The sequence below is a fragment of the Enhydra lutris genome, unplaced genomic scaffold (genome assembly GCF_002288905.1).
Source record: "Enhydra lutris kenyoni isolate GAN:26980312 unplaced genomic scaffold, ASM228890v2 scaffoldscaffold56, whole genome shotgun sequence".
Lineage (NCBI taxonomy): Eukaryota > Metazoa > Chordata > Mammalia > Carnivora > Mustelidae > Enhydra > Enhydra lutris.
This window is the reverse complement of record NW_019154140.1, coordinates 7,733,025-7,754,079: the sequence shown is the minus strand read 5'-3', so window position 1 is coordinate 7,754,079 and position 21,055 is coordinate 7,733,025. Positions and strand designations below refer to the sequence as shown.

The following is a 21,055-nucleotide window of genomic DNA, read 5'->3' as shown; positions in this document are numbered from 1 at the left end:
GGGCTTGATCCCAGGACCCTGGGATCACGACCCGAGCCGAAGGCAGAGGCTTTAACCCACTGAGCCACCCAGGCACCCCTGGAACCTTCTTCTTGATCGCCTGTCCTAGTTGTTGTTTCTACTGGCTTCCTCCACCCCACACCCCATCCCTCCTCTTTCCTATCCTCTTCTCCTGGCTCTGCTTCCCCGGGCTGGGTATTCCGAGAACCTTCAGGTTCCAATGCAGCAGATAGGCAGGAACTCAGACAGTGAGGTGCTCCTGAGCCAGAAAGGAAGCTCCGAGGGGGGTGCCTGGGTGGGTTAAGCCTCTGCCTTCGGCTCATGTCATGATCTCAGGGTCCTGGGATCGAGTACCGCATTGGGCTCTCTGCTCGGCGGGGAGCCTGCTTCCCCCCTTCTCTCTCTGCCTGCCTCTCTGCCTACTTGTGATCTCTGTCTGTCAAATAAATAAATAAAATCTTAGAAAAAAAAAAAAGAATGGAAGCTCAGAGGAAGTTGGACTTCAGTAGAAGGGGAATGTCTGGGTTCAGGGAAGAGAAGTTTGGTGGTGAAACCAAGGAGCCAGTCCTGGTCTGTAGCAGCTGTGCGGTTTCAGTCCACAGGGTCCCTGCTATACACCGCCCTCTGGTGGCCGTCAAGATTAGTTCTTTTCCAGACCAAAGAAGAGAGAACTACAGACTGCAGGGATGAGTAGACTGGACCTGCGCAGAGGAGCCTTGTCTCAGGAGGCCTGAGATGGTGGGTGGGGCTTGGTAAGCTGCCAGGGCTGAGCCACAGGTGTCAAGAGCTGGTAAGGAGCCCACACGCCTCTCCTTGTGAAAACCCGTCCGAGCCTGGCATTTTTGCATCCCTCCTACCTGGTTTAGCTTTATGGCTCCCAGAAACTGGAGGTATACTTATAGCCAGATTCTGTGCATGTCCAAGTTGCCACCTCATCTCCCTCACCTTGTGACCCTTGAGTTCAGTGTCTAGAGACAAAACCATACTTAGGCTTCCAGGAAGTGCTTGATAAAGGCAACAGGAAGCGGAGTAAGTTTACCTTACCTTTAGTGTCCTCCCACCCACCATTTCCTTCTATCCCTACCAGGTACCTGCTGCCACCTCCCACCCCTCTTCTGATCTCATGGTCCAAGCTGTGGATCTTTCCCAGAGCATGGCCTGAAAGTCAGGCAGACCTGCAGATCTGATGCCACCCCAGAAGGACTGTTGACAAGATCAGTGTCTGTGCCCAGTGTGGACAAGGCGCTCGGTCAAGGTTTTCTACACTCTGCTCCCATTTCTCACTGCCTTTGCTGTTTTCCACTGCTTGTGTGCTTCTCTCCTCACCACTCCACTAGAAGCAGGATTTATCCATGGTTCCCAAATATTTGGGGGGGTGTTGCCCCCATAATTGTTTGATTTCATAACACTCCTTCAGAAGGTGCTATGTGAAAGATTTGGGCTTGCTTTAGAACTAAAGAATAATTAAAAGTGATCTTGTTTTGAGAATTTACAGAGTATTTTGTGATAATCTCAGCAAGACCTCTCTGCGTACTGGGAAACCAGACTTGAGAACCACCAGTTCAAGGTTCAGTTGACCTTTTTAACCCCTCAAAATCCAGACTCCACACACCCCCACCCAGCCTCTCTTCAAGTCGGATTTACTGGACATCTACAGTGTAGCGCTGCATTAGGCATGAAAAACACACAAAATATTAAGAAAGAGCTCCCTCTGGGAGGAAAAGTATAAGATGTTTAACTACCAAAACAACATTGTTACTTAATCAGGGTGAACTGAATGGGTGGAAAAATGTCATATTAGTACAGAGAAAGCCTTGTGGAAAAAGTAAGGCCTGGCTAGGATGTTGAGGCATGTAGGTGGAGGAGACCAGAGAGGGCATTCCAGGCAGAAGTAACGACATGAACAGGCATTTGGAATCTGGAATCTAGCAAGCTGGCTAAAGTGGGAGATCTGGGAGTGTAACTATATGTAGCTCATGTTTCTGGAGAATTTACTACATGTCAGACCCTGTGCTAGCTCTTTCCATGCATTCTCATTTCCTCCTTATGATAACCCTGTGGGACTGTATTACAGAAAAGGATACCGAGGCAAAGACAGGTTTAAGTCACTGGCTCAAGTGACCGCAGCTAGTAAGTGGGAGACCTGGAGCAGGAATAACAAGAAATAAGACTGCCTTGATGGAAAAGACCGCATTTGAGAGGGAGGGCCTTAAGAAGTTTTTGACTCGATGCATCTGGATGGCTCAGTCGGTTAAGCGTCTGATTCTTGGTTTGGGGGCTCAGGTCATGATCTCAGGGTTGTGGGATTGGGCCCCGTGTCGGGCTCTGAGCTCAGCGGGGAGTTTGCTGAAGATTCTCTCCCTCTCCCTCTGCCTCTCACTTGCTCTAAAATAAATAAACAAATAAAAAGTTTTGGACTCTCCTTCCCTTCACTGAGTCACTAGTAAGTCCTAGCTTTTTGACAGCTATTTCTCATTTTCATTGGCTCTTCTTTCTCCTGCCTGGATCACTGCCTTCCTTAACTAAAGTTATCTAGCCAATAAAGGAAATCCTGCAGATTAGAGGAGAGGGGAGACCACGTTTTGTTATGGATTAAATAGATGCCTCCCCCTCCAAATTCACACGGGCAAACCCTAATGCCTGTGTGACTTTTTTTTTTTTAAAGATTTTATTTATTTGCAGAGATCACAAGTAGGCAGAGAGGCAGGCAGAGAGAGAAGGGGGGAAGCAGGCTCCTCGCTGAGCAGGGAGCCTGATGTGGGGCTTGATATCAGGACCCTGAGACCATGACCCGAGCTGAAGCAGAGGCTTAACCCACTGAGCCACTCAGGTGCCCCTGTGTGACTGTTTTGGGAGGTGAGGCCTCTAAGGAAGTAATTAAGGTCAAATGAAGTCCTAAGAGTAGGGTCCTGATCTGTTAGGACTAGTGTCTTCCTAAGAAGAGACATCAGAAAGGTGCTTTCTCTCTTTGCATGCACCAAGGCAAGGCCATGCAAACGTGTTGTGAGAAGGCAGCCATGGGCAGGCCAGGAAGAGAGTTCTCACCAGAAACCAAATTGGCCAGAACTTTGATCTTGGACTTTTCCAGCCTCCAAAATAGTGAGAAAATAAATGCTTGATGTCTAAGCCACCCAGTTGATGGTATTGTGTTAAGACAGCCCTAGCAGACTAATCCAATCTTCCAGAGCTGTGTGAAGTAGAAAAAAAAAAAATCCAGTGCCAAGATGTGGTCTTTACTTAGTGAATATAATGAACTCTGAAAAGTGAGCATTTCGGACCTAGAGCCTTTATCCCTGACGGTACCTGTGTGGTCTCTACTATTCGAGGAAGCCTTCTTTTCTGGCTGGAAGACTGGAGCAGCTGTCTATTGGAAGAAGGCTATGGCTGGTCAGGGTATTTCTCTGTGGGATTGTGTGGGCAGTTAGCACATTCTCCCTGTTACTGTCTCTGTATGTGAATTGGTTGATGTATGCACATGAACATCTCCCATTAGATGGGGGGGATATCTTCAGGCAGATCTTACTGAGTGCCTACCTTGGGGAGAGGACGGTAAGGCAGGCATGGCTCTCACAGTTCACCTGGCAAGACACAGTGGTCAGATGGTTATTGAATGCGGTGGAAGGTGAAGAGTGATGTTGAAGCTGAGACATGAAAGATGGGTAAGAGTTGTTCAAGCAGAGGGAACGGCATCTTCAAAGGCCTGGAGTTGGGGAGCAAGAGTAAATTGAACATCAATTCAAGAGTATAGGAGCATCAGTAAGCTCAGTTTAGTGAAAGGGAGGCGTGATATACTTTAAAGATTTTCAGTTTTGTCCTGAAGGTGAAAAGCAACTGTAGGATTTGAAAGAGTTGGGAGTGGGAGTTGGGAATCAGACTTGCATTTTAAAAGAGAAACTGGCAATTGGATGGCCTTTTGGGGTCATCTTTAATCCCTAAGTCAGTTGTCCTCCTCTGTGAGTGTGAGCGTTGCAAGTTCTGACTGCAAGTAGAAAATGCTTCCATCCCCACATGGTATGTTATGGGAGCAGACGGTGGGGGACAGCGTAGGGATATTGGAGCAGGGCAGGATAAGATGGGGACAGATTTGAAGGCGATACCTCCAGCCCTGGCTTTGCTTCTCTCCGAAACCTAAACCCAAATTGTCTTTTCAGCTTCTCTCCTGGGGACCACATCACCTAAGAACATAGTTATTTGACTTCACACCACGTGGTGTCCAAACGGAAGAAGCCCTTGGAACTGGGAACTCTTATTCTCCTCTTCTCTTTTGCTTTCCAGCCATTCTCTCGGCAGAGTTTGGCTTAGTTTGGAGCTGATGGCCCTAAGCTGAGACAGAGCTGCCACCCCGAGAGCCAGGCCTGGGCTGGACATTGCAGCTGCCCAGGAAACAGCTGGTTAAGCCCTCAGCAGCTGCAGCAGCTGGGATTCCACCCAACATTTGAGCTGGGATTAATCCCATTTCCTCCACACACATCCCTTCCCTGTTCTAGTCCCTGGCTAGTCTATAGAGTATCTTGGAGGTTTTGAGGCTAAATGTCACAAGTCTGTCCATGAACTAAGCTAGAGCCAAAGTCATCCATCTTCCTCTTAGAGGAAGCTGACCCAAAGCACCTTCGGACCAGCCCAGGAAGGAGGATGTGGGTCTCTGCCACATCCACCCTCCTTTCCCTCATTCTCTCTATTCTCTGATAAGTGGGTAGGATGGATTATTCTTTGACTTGTCTGCATTTCAATAACCGTTAGAATTGTCTAAACAAGAAGGGACTGCTTTGGTGGGATGAGGAGGTAGATTTCCTTTATCTTGGAAAAACTCTATACCAAGACCTAGAAACTTGGTGGGAGTGTTACAGGAGGATCAGACCTCATAAGGGTGGTTGTCACTTTTCAACCGCACTTGCTTCTCCCTTAACTGTGATTCTACAGTTGCGAACAATAGGGCTGTATATTCTACTAGGTGCTTTTGCACCAGCTGTGTGACCTTGAGGAAATCACTTTGTAAGAGAGGCCAGAGACCACAATGAGGTACTTCCAAGAAGCTGGAAAGAAGGAGGTGCCCTGAGATTTGAACAAGGCGAATTAACACACAAAAGAACAAGGCATTTCCTCCCAGGCTCAGACATTTGACTCCCTCCCGTCAACAAATATTTATTAGGCCTCTGCAAGTACTAATAGACATTTTACTATGCTAAATATTTTAAAAATATTTTTCTAGAGAAACAGACAGTCATTTGAATAGATTAAATTAATTTAATTAGGTTTTAGCTTTGTGGAATGGCCTGATCAAGTTTGGATTTTAGAAAGATCGTTCTAGTTCCCGAGTGGAGAATAGACTAGAAGGGAGTTAGTGAGCCCAGGGAGGAAAGCAAAAGCAGAAAGGGTAGTGCAGTGGAGCAGATGAGAGATGATGCTGGTGAGATAAAGAGATGGCAGTGGAGATGGAGAGAAGAGACAGTTGAAGGCAATATTTATATTTGTGGAATTGGTAGGACCTAGTAGTTCATAGGATGAAGTAGGGAGCGAAGAGTAAGGTGGAGGAGAAAAAGACTGCGTGATATTAATGTATCTAAAATGAAAGAGAAGGGGGCACCTGGGTGGCTCAGTCAGTTGAGTGTCTGACTCTTGATTTCAGCTCAGGTCATGATCTCAGAGTCATGACATTGGAGCCTCTAGTCTGACTCCATGCTCAGCATGGAATCTGCTTAAGGTCCTCTCCTTCTGTCCCTCCCTTCCCCTGCTCACTCTCAAAATAAATAAATAAATCTTTAAAAAAAATGAAATAGATGAGAAAGAATAATTGATCAGCTAATATCACTCTATTAATCCAAAATGGAATGTGGCAAAATGAGTAACTCAGTCAATAAGAATTATTACTATGTGCCCAGAATGATCTTGACGAGAGAGGTACCCAACATAGTCATTGGTGGGGCAGGAATGGTTCTTCAGGCCTCCAGACGACTTTCTGAAATACCCCACTGAGAGAGTCCTAATTTTCTATTCATCAGGCAGCAATCTGGTACCTCCCTAGAAAAGAGAGTACCCAGGGTGCCTGGGTGGCTCAGTGGGTTAAGCCTCTGCCTTCGACTTGGGTCATGATCTCAGGGTCCTGGGATCGAGTCCTACATGGGGCTCTCTGCTCGGCAGGGAACCTGCTTCTCCCTCTCTCTCTGCCTACTTGTGATCTGTCTCTCTCTGTGTCAAATAAATAAATAAAATCTTAAAAAAAAAGAAAGAAAGAAAGAAAAGAGAGTACCCTAGATAGAGGACACAGGCATTCTAGGCAGTGGATAGAGAATGCGATGGATACACTGGCATGGGAGGACCCAGATCAGGAACTTGGGAATTACTGCAAGGCTTCCCTGGAGTCAAATATTTGGAGGTGTCCTGAGCAAGTCCAGTTTGCGAATTGGCTAGACTGAGTGTTCTTCCCAGGATCATCTTTCTCGGTGGTGTCGGGGAGGGAGCCAGCCCATCTGCCTTCCTCTGGGTATACCTCTCTAGCCAAACTGTGAATTCACTTTTAGACTAATAATGACAGTTATTATGATGGTGTTAATTCAGGGAGTACCAACTCTTTCTTAATAGAATACTTCGTAATACTCTGTTAAGAAATGTATATCACATAGAGGATCGCATCTACTTCTCACAACCATTGTGCAAAGATAAGTATTCGATTCCAGAAGGACTTAAGCAGGTCACAGGGACCACTGGAGACCTGCGTTTTTGAGGCTATGCAGCCAGAAACAATGCCTCAAATCACCGAACCCAGCCAGTGGGGGCACTGTGGCAACCGCCACTGAACACTGGACACTGTAGCTTACAGCCCAATGCTGACACTGCCACGGATGCTGGAGGGTGTTGCTGACACCACTGCCATGGGCCATCCTGGACCTCTATCTTTCTGCCAGCAGCCAGAAAGAATGGCAGACATCTGCTACCGTGAGAAACTGAGGCTCAGAGTAGCGAAGTAAATCGCTTAAGATCTCATAGGGAATAAGCTAGGATTTGACACCAGGTTGGGTCGACTGCAAGATCCATGTTCTTTCCACTATGTTCTGCTTCTGTGAACTACTTTACTTCTCCAGGCTGTTGCTTCTCAGCCTATAGTCTGGAGAAAATTGTGATAACAGCTGATCACCAAGATCCTCTAGCTCTAATAGGTGTTAATTCAATTATTTTGCATATTGCTCTTTATGGTCCCTGGATTGAGAAAGTTCCCCTAAGAGGATCTAAGTACTTCCCATTTTCCTGAAAGGGACTGGTATTTATCATCTCCATACTAGCAGAAGTCAAGTGTAGGTGCAGGAGTGAGAGGAGAACCAGACCTAGGTAACATGCAAGGAAGAGGCCTGCATGTATATCCTGGTTATTTTTCTGTGGAGTGCTAGAGACACATATCCTTCATTGGCCCATCAGCATGTGAATATCTGGGAGGAGCCCCAAAATACACATGTCAAAAATAAATGCATTAATTCAGTACTCTCTCTCCTTACCCCTGCTAAAACATTCCTGTTCTTCCCATGTCTTCTGATCCTGTTCATGGAATTGCCATCTTCCTTCTCTTTGTCTGCTTTAATCAGATCTTTAACTTCACAACTTCTATCTGGAGTGCCCTCTCTATGAGTCTTTACTATTGTTCTGATTGTTACCTGGTCCAGGCCATCATCTCCTTTCTGGGTATTGGCCTCCTAATAGAACTTCCACCTCCAGCCCCAACCTCTCTTGGTCCTACATCCTCTACGTCATAAAGCCCAGCTTTCCTTGTGGTACTGCCTCTCCCCATCAGCCCACCAAGGTAATGGCAAAGATCCCATCGCTCACTGCAGTGCTACCGAAGCCTTATACTGTATTCATGATGATGTCCATAGTGTCTGTCCACCCCTATAAGTGTTTACTATTCTTCTCAAATTCTGTTGGCTTTTCTTACTATCAGCTTTAGCTTCTGTGCAAGAATATTTGGGAAGTCATAGTTTTGACATTATAACTATTGTTTTTTCCACCACACATTAAAAATTACATAACAGCGTTGCCTGGGTGGTTCAGTGGGTTAAAGCCTCTGCCCTCGGCTCAGGTCGTGATCCTGGGGTCCTGAGATGGAGCCCCGCATCAGGCTCTCTGCTCCTCTGGGAGCCTGCTTCCTCCTCTCTCTCTCTGCCTGCCTCTCTGCCTACTTGTGATCTCTGTCAAGTAAATGAATAAAACTTTTTTTAAAAAATTACATAACAAAACAAAATTTTAAAGTGTGTATGTTACATGAATCATCTTACATACCACTAGTGGTGTATTTCAAGAATGCTGGATACTGAATAAAGGTCAAATTCTGGGGTGCCTGGGTGGCTCAGTCTTTAAGCGTCTGCTTTCAGCTTGGGTCCTGATCCCAGGGTCCTGGGATCAAGCCCACATCAGGCTCTCTGCTCAGCAGGAAGCCTGCTTCTCCCTCTCTTACTCCTCCTGCTTGTGTTCCCTCTCTCGGTGTCTCTCTCTTTGTCAGATAAATAAATAAAATATTTTAAAAATACAAAATAAACATAAAATTCTTTTTTTTTAAGATTTTATTTACTTATCTGACAGAGACAGAATCACAAGTAGGCAGAGAGAGAGAGGGAAGCAGGCTCTCTGCTGAGCAGAGAGCCTGATGCGGGGCTCTATCCCAGGACCCTGAGATCATGACTTGAGCTGAAGGCAGAGGCTTAACCCACTGACCCACCCAGGCGCCCCAAAGATCAAATTCTTTTTAGTAAAGTCTACTCACAACGTGGGGCTTAAGCTCATGACCTCTGAGATCAGGAGCTGTACGCTCTACACACTGAGCCAGGCAGGCACCCCAAAACAAATTCTTTTTTTTTTTTTTTTTTTTTGGAGAAAGAGAAAGTGTGTGCAGGTAGGTGAGGGATGGGCAGAGGGAGAGAGAGAATCTTAAGCAGACTCCATGCCCAGCATGGAGTCGCATGTGGGGCTCCATCCCACAACCCTGAGATCATGACCTAAGCTGAAATCAAGAGTCAGATGCTTAACCAACTGAGCCACCGGGCATTCTCCCAAATCAAATTTTTAAACCTGGCATTCAAAGGCCTCCCTGATTTGATCCCAAGTCTAATTTCCAGGTTTAATTTCTACATAGCTCATACACAAAGAGCTGCAGGATCCACTCTGTATTTCCAGATACAGTATTCCCTTAACTTTTTGGTTTTTTCTCTAGGGCTTTCTCAAGCTTTAAGGCCTGGCTTAATTGTCAAGTACCATGTGAAATCTCTGATCTTTCCACACAGAATCAAGCCCCTTACTTCTGTGTTCCTTTCCTTTCCCTCCCTCCCTCCCTTCCTCCCTCCCTCCCTTCCTTTCTTCTCTTCCTCCTTCCTTTTCTTCCTTCTTTCCTTTCCTCCCTCTTCTCTTCCTTATTTTCTCTTTTTCTTGAGAACAGTTTCTTCCTCTATACTTTTCGCTACTCATACTGTGATGTGAGACTTAATATAATTTTGTGTCTAGTCTTTTACTTGATCATTTTCCCTCTATAACATTCAGAGGTACATCATTCAGAGTCTTGGGGAAAACAGACTGCACACTCAAATGCAGGAACTGAGAAAAATAAAACAGAAGAGCTGTTCACACTGTTCATAAAGTTGTGGGTAGGGTTAAAGAATATCTTCCAGAGTGGTGAAACGTTGAGTCTGGGATCATTGAGGAACACAATAAGTGGTAACCCCTAAACCTGAAGGGGCCAGGGAAGAAGGGTTACAAGAACCCAGAGAGAGAGCTGTAAGTAGCTGTAGTTGAAGGAAAGGGTCTGTGGCCTCTGGTAACCACAGAAGTGAGTCCAAGAGACATAACAGAAGAGTTGCCGGTTCAACCCACAGAGTCAGGAGAAATAATACATTGGTTTTTTGTTTTGTTTTGTTTTGTTTTAATATTTATCTTTTATGGTGGGTTTCTTTTCTTTTTTTTTTTTTAAGGATTTTATTTATTTGACACAGAGAGATCACAAGTAGGCAGAGAGGCAAGCAGAGAGAGAGAGAGGAGGAAGCAGGCTCCCCGCTGAGCAGAGAGCCCGATGCAGGACTCAATCCCAGGACCCTGAGATCATGACCTGAGTGGAAGGCAGAGGCTTAACCCACTGTGCCACCCAGGTGCCCCAATACATTGTTTTTTAAAACCACCAAGTTTTTGTCATCATTGCTCTTGTTTTTAAGTAATCTCTATGCCCAGCGTGGGGCTCAAACTCATGATCTTGATACCCAAAGTTGCATGCTCTGCAGACTGAGCCAGCCAGGTATTCCTGGAACCCATATATTTAATAAAGTTATTTATTTATTTTAGAGAGTGAGAGCACAAGAAGGGGGAGGGGTGGAAGGAGATAGAAAGGAAGAGAGAATCTCCAGCACACTCCCCACTAAGCGAAGAGCCTGACACAGGGATCAATCCCAGGACCCCAAGATCACGACCTGAGGTGAAACCAAGAGTTGGTCACTTAACCAATTGAGCCACCCAGCTGCCCCAAAACCCATACTTTTGATACAAACAGAGTAAAAATGTTTTCACTTTTCTTTTCTTTTTTTTTTAAAGATTTTATTTATTTATTTGACAGAGAGAGATCACAAGTAGGCAGAGAGGCAGGCAGAGAGAGAAAGGAAGCAGGCTCCCTGCTGAGCAGAGAGCCCGATGCGGGACTCGATCCCAGAACCCTGAGATCATGACCTGAGCCGAAGGCAGAGGCTTAACCCACTGAGCCACCCAGGCACCCTGTTTTCACTTTTCATAGAGATACTTAAAACAATTTTCTGGGAGTATTTAATCTTTATTTTATTTCAGTTGTTTGAGACATAGCAAGGTATATGACGCTGTCACTAGAAATTTTATTCCAAGCCCATTTACCTGCCATTAGGATAGTTTACCTTCGGGATGCCTGGCTCAGTCGGTTGAGCATCTGCCTCTGGCTTAGGTCATGATCCCAGAGTTCTGGGATCGAGTCCCACGTCAGGCTTGGTGGGGAGCCTGCTTCTCCCTCTGCCTGCCTCTTTCCCCTACTTGTGTGCATATGTACTCTCTCTCTCTCTCTGACAAAAAAAAAAAAAGTGGTTTACTTTCTTGAGTTGATCCTGTATTGGTGATCTTTGTATACCTATGATCTCTACAAAGTAAACATTTATGCATTAATCTTCAAGGGGATTGATATTTAATAAACAAATATCTTGTTCCTGAGGTGTGCAGGTCTTATAGATTTGGCTCACTGAACATTTATTCCTAATCACCTCTCTTTTGCCTTCCTTTACTATAGAGGGTAGAAAAGAAAATGCTAAAATTTCCAGGCTCCCTTGCAGCTAGAGATAGCCATTTAATAGTTTGGTTTAAGGAGATGGAGGTGAAAATCTGCTGTGAGATCTTCTCCTCTTGTATAAAAAGAAGAAGACACAAGAGGAGAAAACCCTTTGTTTTAGGCCTTTTGTTTTCCTCCTGATTGAAAACAAGAGAATTTGAGAATGATTTAATAAAGAGATTATTTACAAAGGTATAGGGAAACCACAGGGGTACAGTAGTATTGTTAGGGTGAGTATCAGAGAAGCTGTTACCAAAGCAGGCCTGAAGGGGAGGGAGCAACTAGAAACAGCACAAGAGAAGTGTATGTGTTGGGGGTGTGTGTGTAGAGGGAGTGACTTGAGAGGTTCTAGGACCTTCAGTGGGGGTCACAGATACTGTCCCCACTCCTTATGACCTTCTGTGAGGGCTTCCCTTAGGCTGAATTCTGCTGAGATCCAGGGGGCAAGGTGTGTCTCCTGGAAACAAATCTGGGTGAAAAAGAATAGAGACTTTTTTTAAAAAAAGATTTTATTTATTTATTTGACAGAGAGAAACAGCCAGGAGGGAACACAAGCAAGGGGGAGGGAGAAGCAGGCTTCCCACCAAGCAGGGAGCCCGTTGCAGGGCCCGATCCCAAGACTCTGGGATCATGACCTGAGCCTCAGGCAGACGTTTAATACCTGAGCCACCCAGGTGCCCCAAGAATAGAGAGTTAATCTAGAAAGACAAACAGCATAAAAGGCATCTCACTTATCTTTATATCCACGCTGTATGACACATGGTGAGACTATCTGGTACAAAATAGGAGGTGAACAAATTTTTACTGAATTTCACTGAATCTAGTTCTTTGTTCTACCCTGCAGTGCCTTTAAGACCCAATCTGGGGGGCGCCTGGGTGGCTCAGTGGGTTAAGCCACTGCCTTCGGCTCGGGTCGTGATCTCAGGGTCCTGGGATCGAGTCCCGAGTCGGGCTCTCTGCTCAGCGGGGAGCCTGCTTCCCTCTCTCTCTCTCTGCCTGCCTCTGTCTACTGTGATCTCTCTCTGTCAAATAAATAAATAAAATCTTTAAAAAAAAAAAAAAAGACCCAATCTGGAATCTCCACCAACCTCCACTCAGGCCAAATAATTCAACATAAAATTGCTGGTCTGCAAGGAACTTCCTTTACCCAGTCAAGAAACTATTTAGGTCCCTTTCTGAGGCCAGAGTAAGTGCCTCTTTGAAACAACTCTTGTAGATCTGGACTTCCTAAAGCATTAGATAGTTCCACAGTTATACAAAGTGTGTCCTCCAGTACAATCTTTTTTTTAATTACTTTTTTTTAATACTTTATTTATTTATTTGGCAGACAGAGGTCACAAGTAGGCAGAGAGGCAGGCAGAGAGAGAGGAAGGGAAGCAGGTTCCTTGCTGAGCAGAGAGCCTGATGCGGGTCTCGATCCCAGGACCCTGGGATCATGACCTGAGCTGAAGGCAGAAGCTTTAACCCACTGAGCCACCCAGGCGCCCCCCTCCAGTACAATCTAACTACTGCAAACACACTTCATCAGGCCCTTCCAGAAGAACTACCTTCTGTGTGCTATCTATATGGCCAAATCTCAGTTTCCACATCTGTAAGATAAGGGTGATAATAGCTACCCATCATTCAAGCCTCAGGTACAAATGTCACCTCCTCAGGATTTCTAGGATATCATATAAAATAAGAGGAATACTACACCCCATTACTCCCTAGCCCATTAACACCTTGTTTTTCCTCCCACTGCAGTTATTATTTTTCTATTGCAGCTTATTTGTTGTTTATTTGTAGATTGTTGGTCTTGTCCAAAAGAATACTTGCTCCTTATGAGCAAATGACCCTGTCTGTGTTGTTTGCTGTTCTATTCCCAGCATCTAGAAAGGTGCATGGGATATGATGGCTGTTTGATAAATATTTGTTAATGAATGGATAAATAACACCAATTACCAACTTTAGGGCTGTTGTGAATATTAAATGAGATAACAATAAAATGCACCTGGCACCAAGTAGAGGTCCATAAACCTAGATGTTTTCTTTCTTCTTTTTCCCTCCCTCACCTCCTATATCCAATCCTTTAGCAAGTCAGATTGACCTCAGCCTCAAAATGCATCCAGAATTCTCCACTTAATTCATCTCTACCACTCTTGTCAAGCCTGCTTCACTTCTCACCTGGACTACAAGTAAGTCTCCCAACTGATCTTCTTCCCCTCTTGCTCCTATTCGCCTCATTTCTTCACAATCAGAGAGATTTATTTATTTATTTAAACCAGGGAAATCTTTTTTTTTTTTTTAAGATTTTATTTATTTATTTGTCAGAGAGAGAGAGAGAGAGAGAGAGCGCACAAGCAGGCAGAATGGCAGGCAGAGGCAGAAGCAGGCTCCCCGCTAAGCAAGAAGCCTGATGTGGGACTGGATCCCAGGACTCTGGGATCATGACCCGAGCGGAAGGCAGCGGCTTAACTGGCTGAGCCACCCAGGCGTCCCTCAACCAGGGAAATCTTTTTGAAACACAATTCAGATATTCAGATCATCATCTGCTTTCTGGGTACCCAAACTTCTTTACATGGCCGGGACCTTGCCATCCTCTTAGATTTCACCTGCTTTAGGTTGATGCACACACTCTCTCTCCCTCCCTTCTCCTGGAATTTAACAAATTTATTTTCATCGTAGCACCCATAGCGCTAATGGTTTCTTTCGTCAGAATTTTGTTCTCGCTGGCTCCTTATTGTCTTTCAGACCTCAGTTTAAATAGGGATTCCTTTGAGAGGAAGTATTACTAATCTAATGTGTCCATTTCTTATTATACTACCTTTTATAGCACTTAATACTATCTAATATTTCCTTGCTTATATGTTTGTTTCTTCAGACTAGGCTTTACGCATTGTGAGCAGAGAGACGTCTGTCATGTTCTTCGCTCTATCCCCAAAGCTAGAACAATGCCTGAAACATATAGTATATGCATAATAAATATTTGTCGAATAAATGAATGCATTGATTATTAGGATGACTACAAAACTTCAGACGACCTGACCACAAATCCTAACAATTTTCTCAAGAATAAGAATCGCATTTCCGAAGATCCTGGTAGACTATGGAAATTGACGATAAAAGATCTGGGGCCGAAGTCTAGGGGAAACAGAGGTAATATATTGGAATTTGGGGCCCTTTTTTTCTCCTATCCAAGCACCTCAGAGACCTTGCAAAAGGGAAGCCTAGAATCTTCTGAGAAGAAATTCCAACAGAGCCACAACGGGTATTTTTCCATTTTTCGGTTCTTAGCGGCCACTTCTGCTAGGTTGAAAATGCGCAAACACCTCTAGGACCCCGGGTTCCTTTCTGTTTCTTTATGAATGAACCGGCTCTAGTCTGCGCAAGCGCAGCTCCTCGTTCTCCGGCTCCACGTGAGGCCCACCCTTCCCTCCCGCTGGCGGCCCCGCCCTTATCCTTTCTAATGAACCAATGGCAAGCGGCCTGGGAGGCGGAGCCCGGAGCGGCGCGGCACTGTAGATCCCCCGGCGCCCGGCTCCCTCGCGTTAGTCTTGCTGTGTTGTGATCACGTGGCCAGCTCCGGGCGCGGCGCTTGTTTTGGTTTCCCTCTAGCTTGTCCCTGGCAGCTCCAGGGTGAGCGAATTTACTGTGCCAGTTGCTGCGCCTGCCTTACACTCAGATCTCCTCTTCTTAGGGCTCTTTCAGCCCGCGGTTCGGCAAGCCCCTCGGGGCCGGTTACTGCCATGCCGCTAGTTCGCTACAGGAAGGTGGTCATCCTCGGGTACCGCTCTGTAGGTGAGTCTCCGCCTTGGGGAGAGCACGAACGCACCGCGGCTTTGTGGCCAGAGGAGGCGCGCTGTCGCGGGAACACGACCCGGAGAGGAATGGTGGCATCGTTAGAACGGGGGTGTAGGACGAGGATTTGAAAGGATGGAGGAGGAAAGCCTGGTGGTGGTAGTGTGTGGAGGGCTGCAGGAAGTAGGAGCATGTAAGGGTTAATGTGGGCTTGGTTGCAGGAACACCAGAGTGGCCCCCAGTGTTACCCTGGAAGGGGTGGGGATGGGGTCAGGCTTTGATGGCGGGGGCGCGGTCTGTGTGGATGGCAAGTTTCAGGTGTCCGGGTGCGGGGCAGACCTGATCCTAGGGGAATCCCGGATCTTCCTAGGGGTGGGTGGGGAAAGGCAGCGGGAAAGGCTTCCTGCGGCGCTACTGAATGCATCCGGTGGCCAGGGTGCAGAGACCCAAGGCGAAAAGAGGGTGAGGGTAGGCTAAGGAAAAATATTGCATGGCACCCACAGGCTAGGGTGCTAATTTGGGGTCCTCTTTAGTCCTGGGCCACAGCCCGAAAGGACAGAGGATGTAAATGTGGACGGATGATTTGGATACAACTACCACTGCTTCCCACAGGGAAGACATCTTTGGCACATCAGTTTGTGGAGGGCGAGTTCCTGGAAGGCTATGATCCTACAGTGGAGAACAGTGAGTAGATTTCTCCCCTAGGGGTGGGGCAGGGAGGTCTTTGTTGCCCCAATTCCGTAATTTGGGATTTTCCTGGTGCCAAGGGGCTGATTTAATTAGCCATTAAATCTAATCTCTTCTCTAGCAATCCTGTTCTATTAGTTGAGCTAGAGTGTGGATTTTGCAGGATACTGCATCCAGGATGGTGTAGACCAGACAATAAGAACCTTAACATTGTCTCTCCAGCTGCCTGGAGAGCTCCCTGGACCTCGTCCATCTCTATATCACCTCTAGGTTTAAGAACGGATCGGGGCACACATTGCTAGCCCTACAAGGCACCTCACAGTCAAGTTTTCTTTTCTTTTCAGCTTACAGCAAGATAGTGACTCTTGGCAAAGATGAGTTTCACCTACACCTGGTGGACACAGCAGGGCAGGTACCAGTTTGGGGCAGGGTAATTTAAATGCGGCAGTTCAATCTTGGGAGATGAGGTCTGCTTGCCTCTGTGGCTCATTTGTAAAGTGGTATTAAAAGAAAAGTGTTTTAGCAGCTGGTAGTGTTCAGTCCACATTGGAGCTACTCTGTAAATACTTGTTGAATAGAAATGACTGGAGTAGGGAGCGTCCCAGGGAGGGTCCCCAGGATGCAACCCACCGACCTTTGCCATCTGAGTGTTGTGTATCTAGGTGTTGATGTTTCTGTTTCTTGTCAGGATGAGTACAGCATTCTGCCCTATTCATTCATCATTGGGGTCCATGGTTATGTGCTTGTGTATTCTGTCACCTCTCTGCATAGGTAAGTGACCAAGGTTATGAGAGGGGGACTTGGGAGGGTCTGAGGGCTGTCCCAGTATAAGTTTATAGCTCCATTTCTTGTGTTTAAAGCTTCCAAGTCATTGAGAGTCTGTACCAAAAGCTACATGAAGGCCATGGCAAAACTCGGTAAGTGGCCCTGGGAGATAGAAACCTAGTATGGACATGAGGGGATGGAAGAGAGTGGAGGGTCCAAGTGAGGGAGGAGGCCAGGACAGATCCTGTCTGATCTTCTGGGGGAGTTGTCCAGCCACGATGTGAAGGAAGTTGGGTTCCATGGGGAGTGGGAGGGGATCCACTAGTAACTGTTATTTCTTCACAGGCTGCCGGTGGTGCTAGTGGGGAACAAGGCAGATCTCTCTCCAGACAGGTACAGAGATCTCTATAGCTCAAGGCAAAGGAAAGTGAGATGGTCTAGCAATCAGTCAGGCTGTAGTCCTGGCTCTGCCACGGACTTGAACAAATCATTTCACCTCTTTTCATTTCTAACTCGAAGGTTAAGATGAGATACCCCCTCTATTGCAAAAGCTATAATTTCATATTTCCAGTCTCAGTCCTAGGTTTCTGAGGTCTCCTTTATTTTTCTCCTTCCCCAACCCATCTCCCAGACCTTAGAAGACGGATGGGTCAGAAGTCTAGATTCTATAATGATTTTGCAGAGAACCTGGGGACATTGCTATCTTCCATCTTCATGTTCCAAATTTGCTTCTAGGGAGGTCCAGGCAGTTGAAGGGAAGAAGCTGGCAGAGTCCTGGGGTGCGACGTTTATGGAGTCATCTGCTCGAGAGAACCAGGTGCTTGGCCTGAAGATTATGGGCAAAATCAGGGTAGCAGTGTTTTTCTTATGGCACTGCTTGGTGGTGAGGATGATGGGGGAGTGGGGTATACACTTCAGAGCTGGGTTGTATTGGCAATGAACTGATTTTTTTTTTTTTTTTTTTTTTGCCCTGAATCTCTGTCCCTTGCAGCTGACTCGAGGCATCTTCACCAAAGTCATCCAGGAGATTGCCCGGGTGGAGAATTCCTATGGGCAAGAGCGCCGCTGCCAGCTCATGTGAGCCCTCAACCATTGGGTTGCTGCCTTGATTCTGCCCCTGGCACTTGCCAGGCTCCAATGGTTGTAGGCCCTTAGGACTTCACGGGTATGGTTGCCAGCTGTGTCCCCAGTCCTCTGAGGTCACACAGTGTGGTACCCTCATGTTTGCACACTTTTCCAGGCTCCAGTGGCCTGGTTGTCAATGTTTACAATGGGCCAAGGATGTCTCATAGGCTCTGGCCTCTAGTCCTCTGTTTTTGCTAAATGAATTGTTACAACCTGCAGGGTTGCACTGTGAGTCCTAAGCATTGTTTATTTAGGACCCACTCTTCTGTGCAGGTTTTGGGTGTTGGCTGGTGAAGGGAGCTGGGGATTCCTGAAGTGGAGCAGGCTCCCTAGGGTGACCATGTATATATGCAAATAAACTGAGAAATCTTTTTGTCGTTGGCTTCTCTGTATGTGGGGAGAGCTCAGGGCCAATATCTCCTTTTCCAAGGAGTGGGGACTGTGACTTCTGGTGGGGAGTCAGGGCTAACACTTTCCTCCTACTTCATTCCTATTCCTTACTCCTCACTCATTCGGGAGGACCATTACCCTAAGACTTACTACTTAGCTTTTTTCACCTTTCTTTTCTGCTGGGTTCTGCTCTACAGGTACCAGTTGGCAGCCACTCCCATCCAAGATTGCAGACTCTCAAGATCCCCTTAACTACAGAAACACCACCCTCTAGTGGCCAGCTGCCACATGCTGACCTAGCTTCCCTCCTGGAGCCTTGGCATTGGCTGGCCCTCAGAGAGAGGCTAAGGTTTGGGGAGGAAGGAAGCCCCTCATCCTAGTGATGTAATAGAAAAGGAGCGTAGAGGCAGGGACTGAAGTGTTGGTGAAGATTTTGGCTTTCTAAGAGAGTTGAGTAAAGTAAGAAATAATGCTCCTGGTGTATATCCATCCTTCTGCTTACCATATCCCCAGAGCCATTCTTTCTATCAATGTTCTTTGGTCTTTTCATACCTTGGGTGACCTTTTCACACCCTTCACACCTTTGGAATCATGCTACCTTTTTAGTTGTCAAAGGATATTGCTTCTGATTTTTTTTTAAAGATTATTTATTTGAGAGAGAGAGAGTGTGTGTGTATACAAGCCAGCGTGCATGTGCCTGAGCCTGGGGAAGGAGGGGCAGAGGGAGAGAGAGAGAGACTCTCAAGGAGATTCCAGGGGCTCAATCTCACGACCCTGAGATTATGACCTGAGCCAAAATCAAGAGCCGATTGCTCAACTGAGCCCCCCAGTCGCCCCTACTTCTACTCTTTCTTATTAACCTGCCATCTCAGTGGAAGGACGGACATCTCAGTTAGGAAGAATTGGTCCTCTCTGCCTCTACCCTTTCTGCTTATCCCCACCCCCCACCAGACATAGGGCCTAACTGGCCCAATACCTCCTCCAAGGACTTATTAGGGTTACTGGAATGGCATCCTTCACAGAGAGAACACAGACTTCTCTTGCCACCTGAGGGAAGTCTGAGGTACTCTGTCAATGCACTTAGCTGTGGAGAATGGGCAAAATCTTAGCTGTGATCTTGCTAGTGCCCAATTCTAGGCTAGTTGGGCTTACAGTTGGGGTGATTATCATGCTAGTTTTCAGAAGTTCTGCCAGCTGCTTTTGCATCTCTAATCTAGAATCTAAAAAAATAAGGGCTGCTGGAAGAAGCATTCTCCAAAGAGCAATCTCAGTAGTTTAGGATTCTCTATAAGGTTGTCACCACACTCTTTCCTTATGTTAAAATTAGGTCCTTTTGCACGTCTGACCTGGAATATTCATTATAGGTTATCTATTGCCCTGCTGCCATTTCTATGAGGTCCTGGATAGACTTACAAATGTTTAAAGTTTTCTAAAAGTGTGTCAAGCAATCTCAAAGCCCTGATAAAAGTAATGAATAGTAGTTAATGGCTAGGTTGGAATGCTTTTCCACTTAGCTGTGTGACCCTGAGAGTCACTTAGAGTTACTTAGCCTGGCTGAGCCTCAGTTTCTCATTTATGAAGTATAGTTACACCTTCATAGGGTTGAGAGAATTAGAGTGAGATGATATATGAAATGCTTAGCACAGTCTCTCATACATAATAAACCCTTAAGAAACGGTGGCTATAGTGTTACTGGAGATCTTTTTGGTGAAGGTCAGCCTCCCTGCCTCCAGGTATAGAGAGGGACCTTACATTTCCCAGCTTTTTAGAAAAAGTGTTTGTTTAAAGATTTTAGTTTTTAAAAGTTTTTTTAAAAAATAAATTTATTTGACAGAGCACAAGCAGGGTGAGAGGCAGGGGGAGAGAGAAGCAGACTCCCCAATGGGCAGGGAGCCCCCTGCAGGGCTCCATCCCAGAACCCTGGGATCACGACTTGAGCCAAAGGCAGACACCCAATTGACTGAGCCACCCAGGTGCCCCTAAAGATTTTATGTTATTTTTTAAAAAAGATTTTATTTATTTAGTTGACAGAGAGGGACACAGTGAGAGAGGGAACACAAGCAGGAGGAGTGGGAGAGGGAGAAGCAGGCTTCCCGCTGAGCAGGGAGCTGGATGCTATGCGAAGCTTCATCCCAGGACCCCGGGACCATGACCTGAGCCGAAGGCAGATACTTAATGCCTGAGCCACCCAGGCACCTCTAAAGATTTTATTTTTAAGTAATCTCTACACCCAATGTAGGACTTGAACTTATAACCCCAAGATAGGTCGTGTGCTCTACCGACTACGCCAGCCAGGTGCTCCCATTTCCCAACTTCTATCTCCGTTAATTTATTCAATATAGCTGGGACATGTGCGGGGTCACTGTTGGGACTTTTTTGCTGAACTAGACCTGCATGGTCAGAGCAGGTTATATGATGCCACTGTGTGGCTAGCACAGGATATGCTTAGTTCTGATCCCTCCTATGAACCTGGCTGGTCTGTAGGGATTTAGGTTTTCTGCACTGTCCAATTTGGAAGCTACAATTCGCATAGTTTAATTTAGTATTAAGATTAAACAAAAAGTTCCTCAGTTGCACCACCTACATTTCAAAGTGCTCAACAGCTACATGTGGCTAAGCCAAATTAGACAGTGTAGCTATACTGCATTTCCATCATTGCAGAAAATTCTGCTGGACAACACTGTAAACCCTTTCCCACAAAACCAGCCCGGTACATGATTTGCCTCTTTCTCCACATCCTTAAAAAATTTTTTTCTGATATATAAATATATACAATCTTAGGAAAAACATGGCCATTGGTTTGAATCATGGATGTCACCCGATGTGGTTCACTGGGAAATTTTACCTATTTAGCCTCAATCTCATCATCATAGACTTAATTCCACGTAGTTCATAACGAGGGTGAGAAATAACTAAGAATATATAAAGTATCTAGCATATAGTTAATTTGTCTCCTTCTGGTCATCCGTGGTTACAGCTAATGCAGAAAAGGCATTCCAATCCCTT

The 21,055-nt window shown here is 46.0% G+C and overlaps 1 protein-coding gene across 1 annotated transcript; it reads left to right on the top strand.

Annotated features, from left to right (window-relative positions):
• The first annotated feature begins 15,003 nt into the window (after window positions 1-15,003).
• On the top strand, window positions 15,004-18,030 carry LOC111157943 (RHEB like 1). The gene is made up of 8 exons (XM_022519690.1): window positions 15,004-15,082; window positions 15,695-15,766; window positions 16,114-16,181; window positions 16,458-16,540; window positions 16,630-16,686; window positions 16,880-16,927; window positions 17,270-17,351; window positions 17,526-18,030. The coding sequence occupies exons 1-8, from the start codon at window positions 15,031-15,033 to the stop codon at window positions 17,613-17,615; spliced, it is 552 nt and encodes a 183-aa protein (XP_022375398.1). The 5' UTR covers window positions 15,004-15,030; the 3' UTR covers window positions 17,616-18,030.
• Window positions 18,031-21,055: the final 3,025 nt, after the last annotated feature.

What these genes read in the sequence shown, in the direction of transcription:
- LOC111157943 (XM_022519690.1), top strand. Translation starts at nt 15,031, where the DNA reads ATGCCGCTAGTTCGCTACAGGAAGGTGGTCATCCTCGGGTACCGCTCT. An exon ending in TGATCCTACAGTGGAGAACA is followed by an intron (nt 15,767 to 16,113) that starts GTGAGTAGATTT and finishes TTTTCTTTTCAG; the next exon opens with CTTACAGCAAGATAGTGACT. An exon ending in CATCTGCTCGAGAGAACCAG is followed by an intron (nt 17,352 to 17,525) that starts GTGCTTGGCCTG and finishes TGTCCCTTGCAG; the next exon opens with CTGACTCGAGGCATCTTCAC.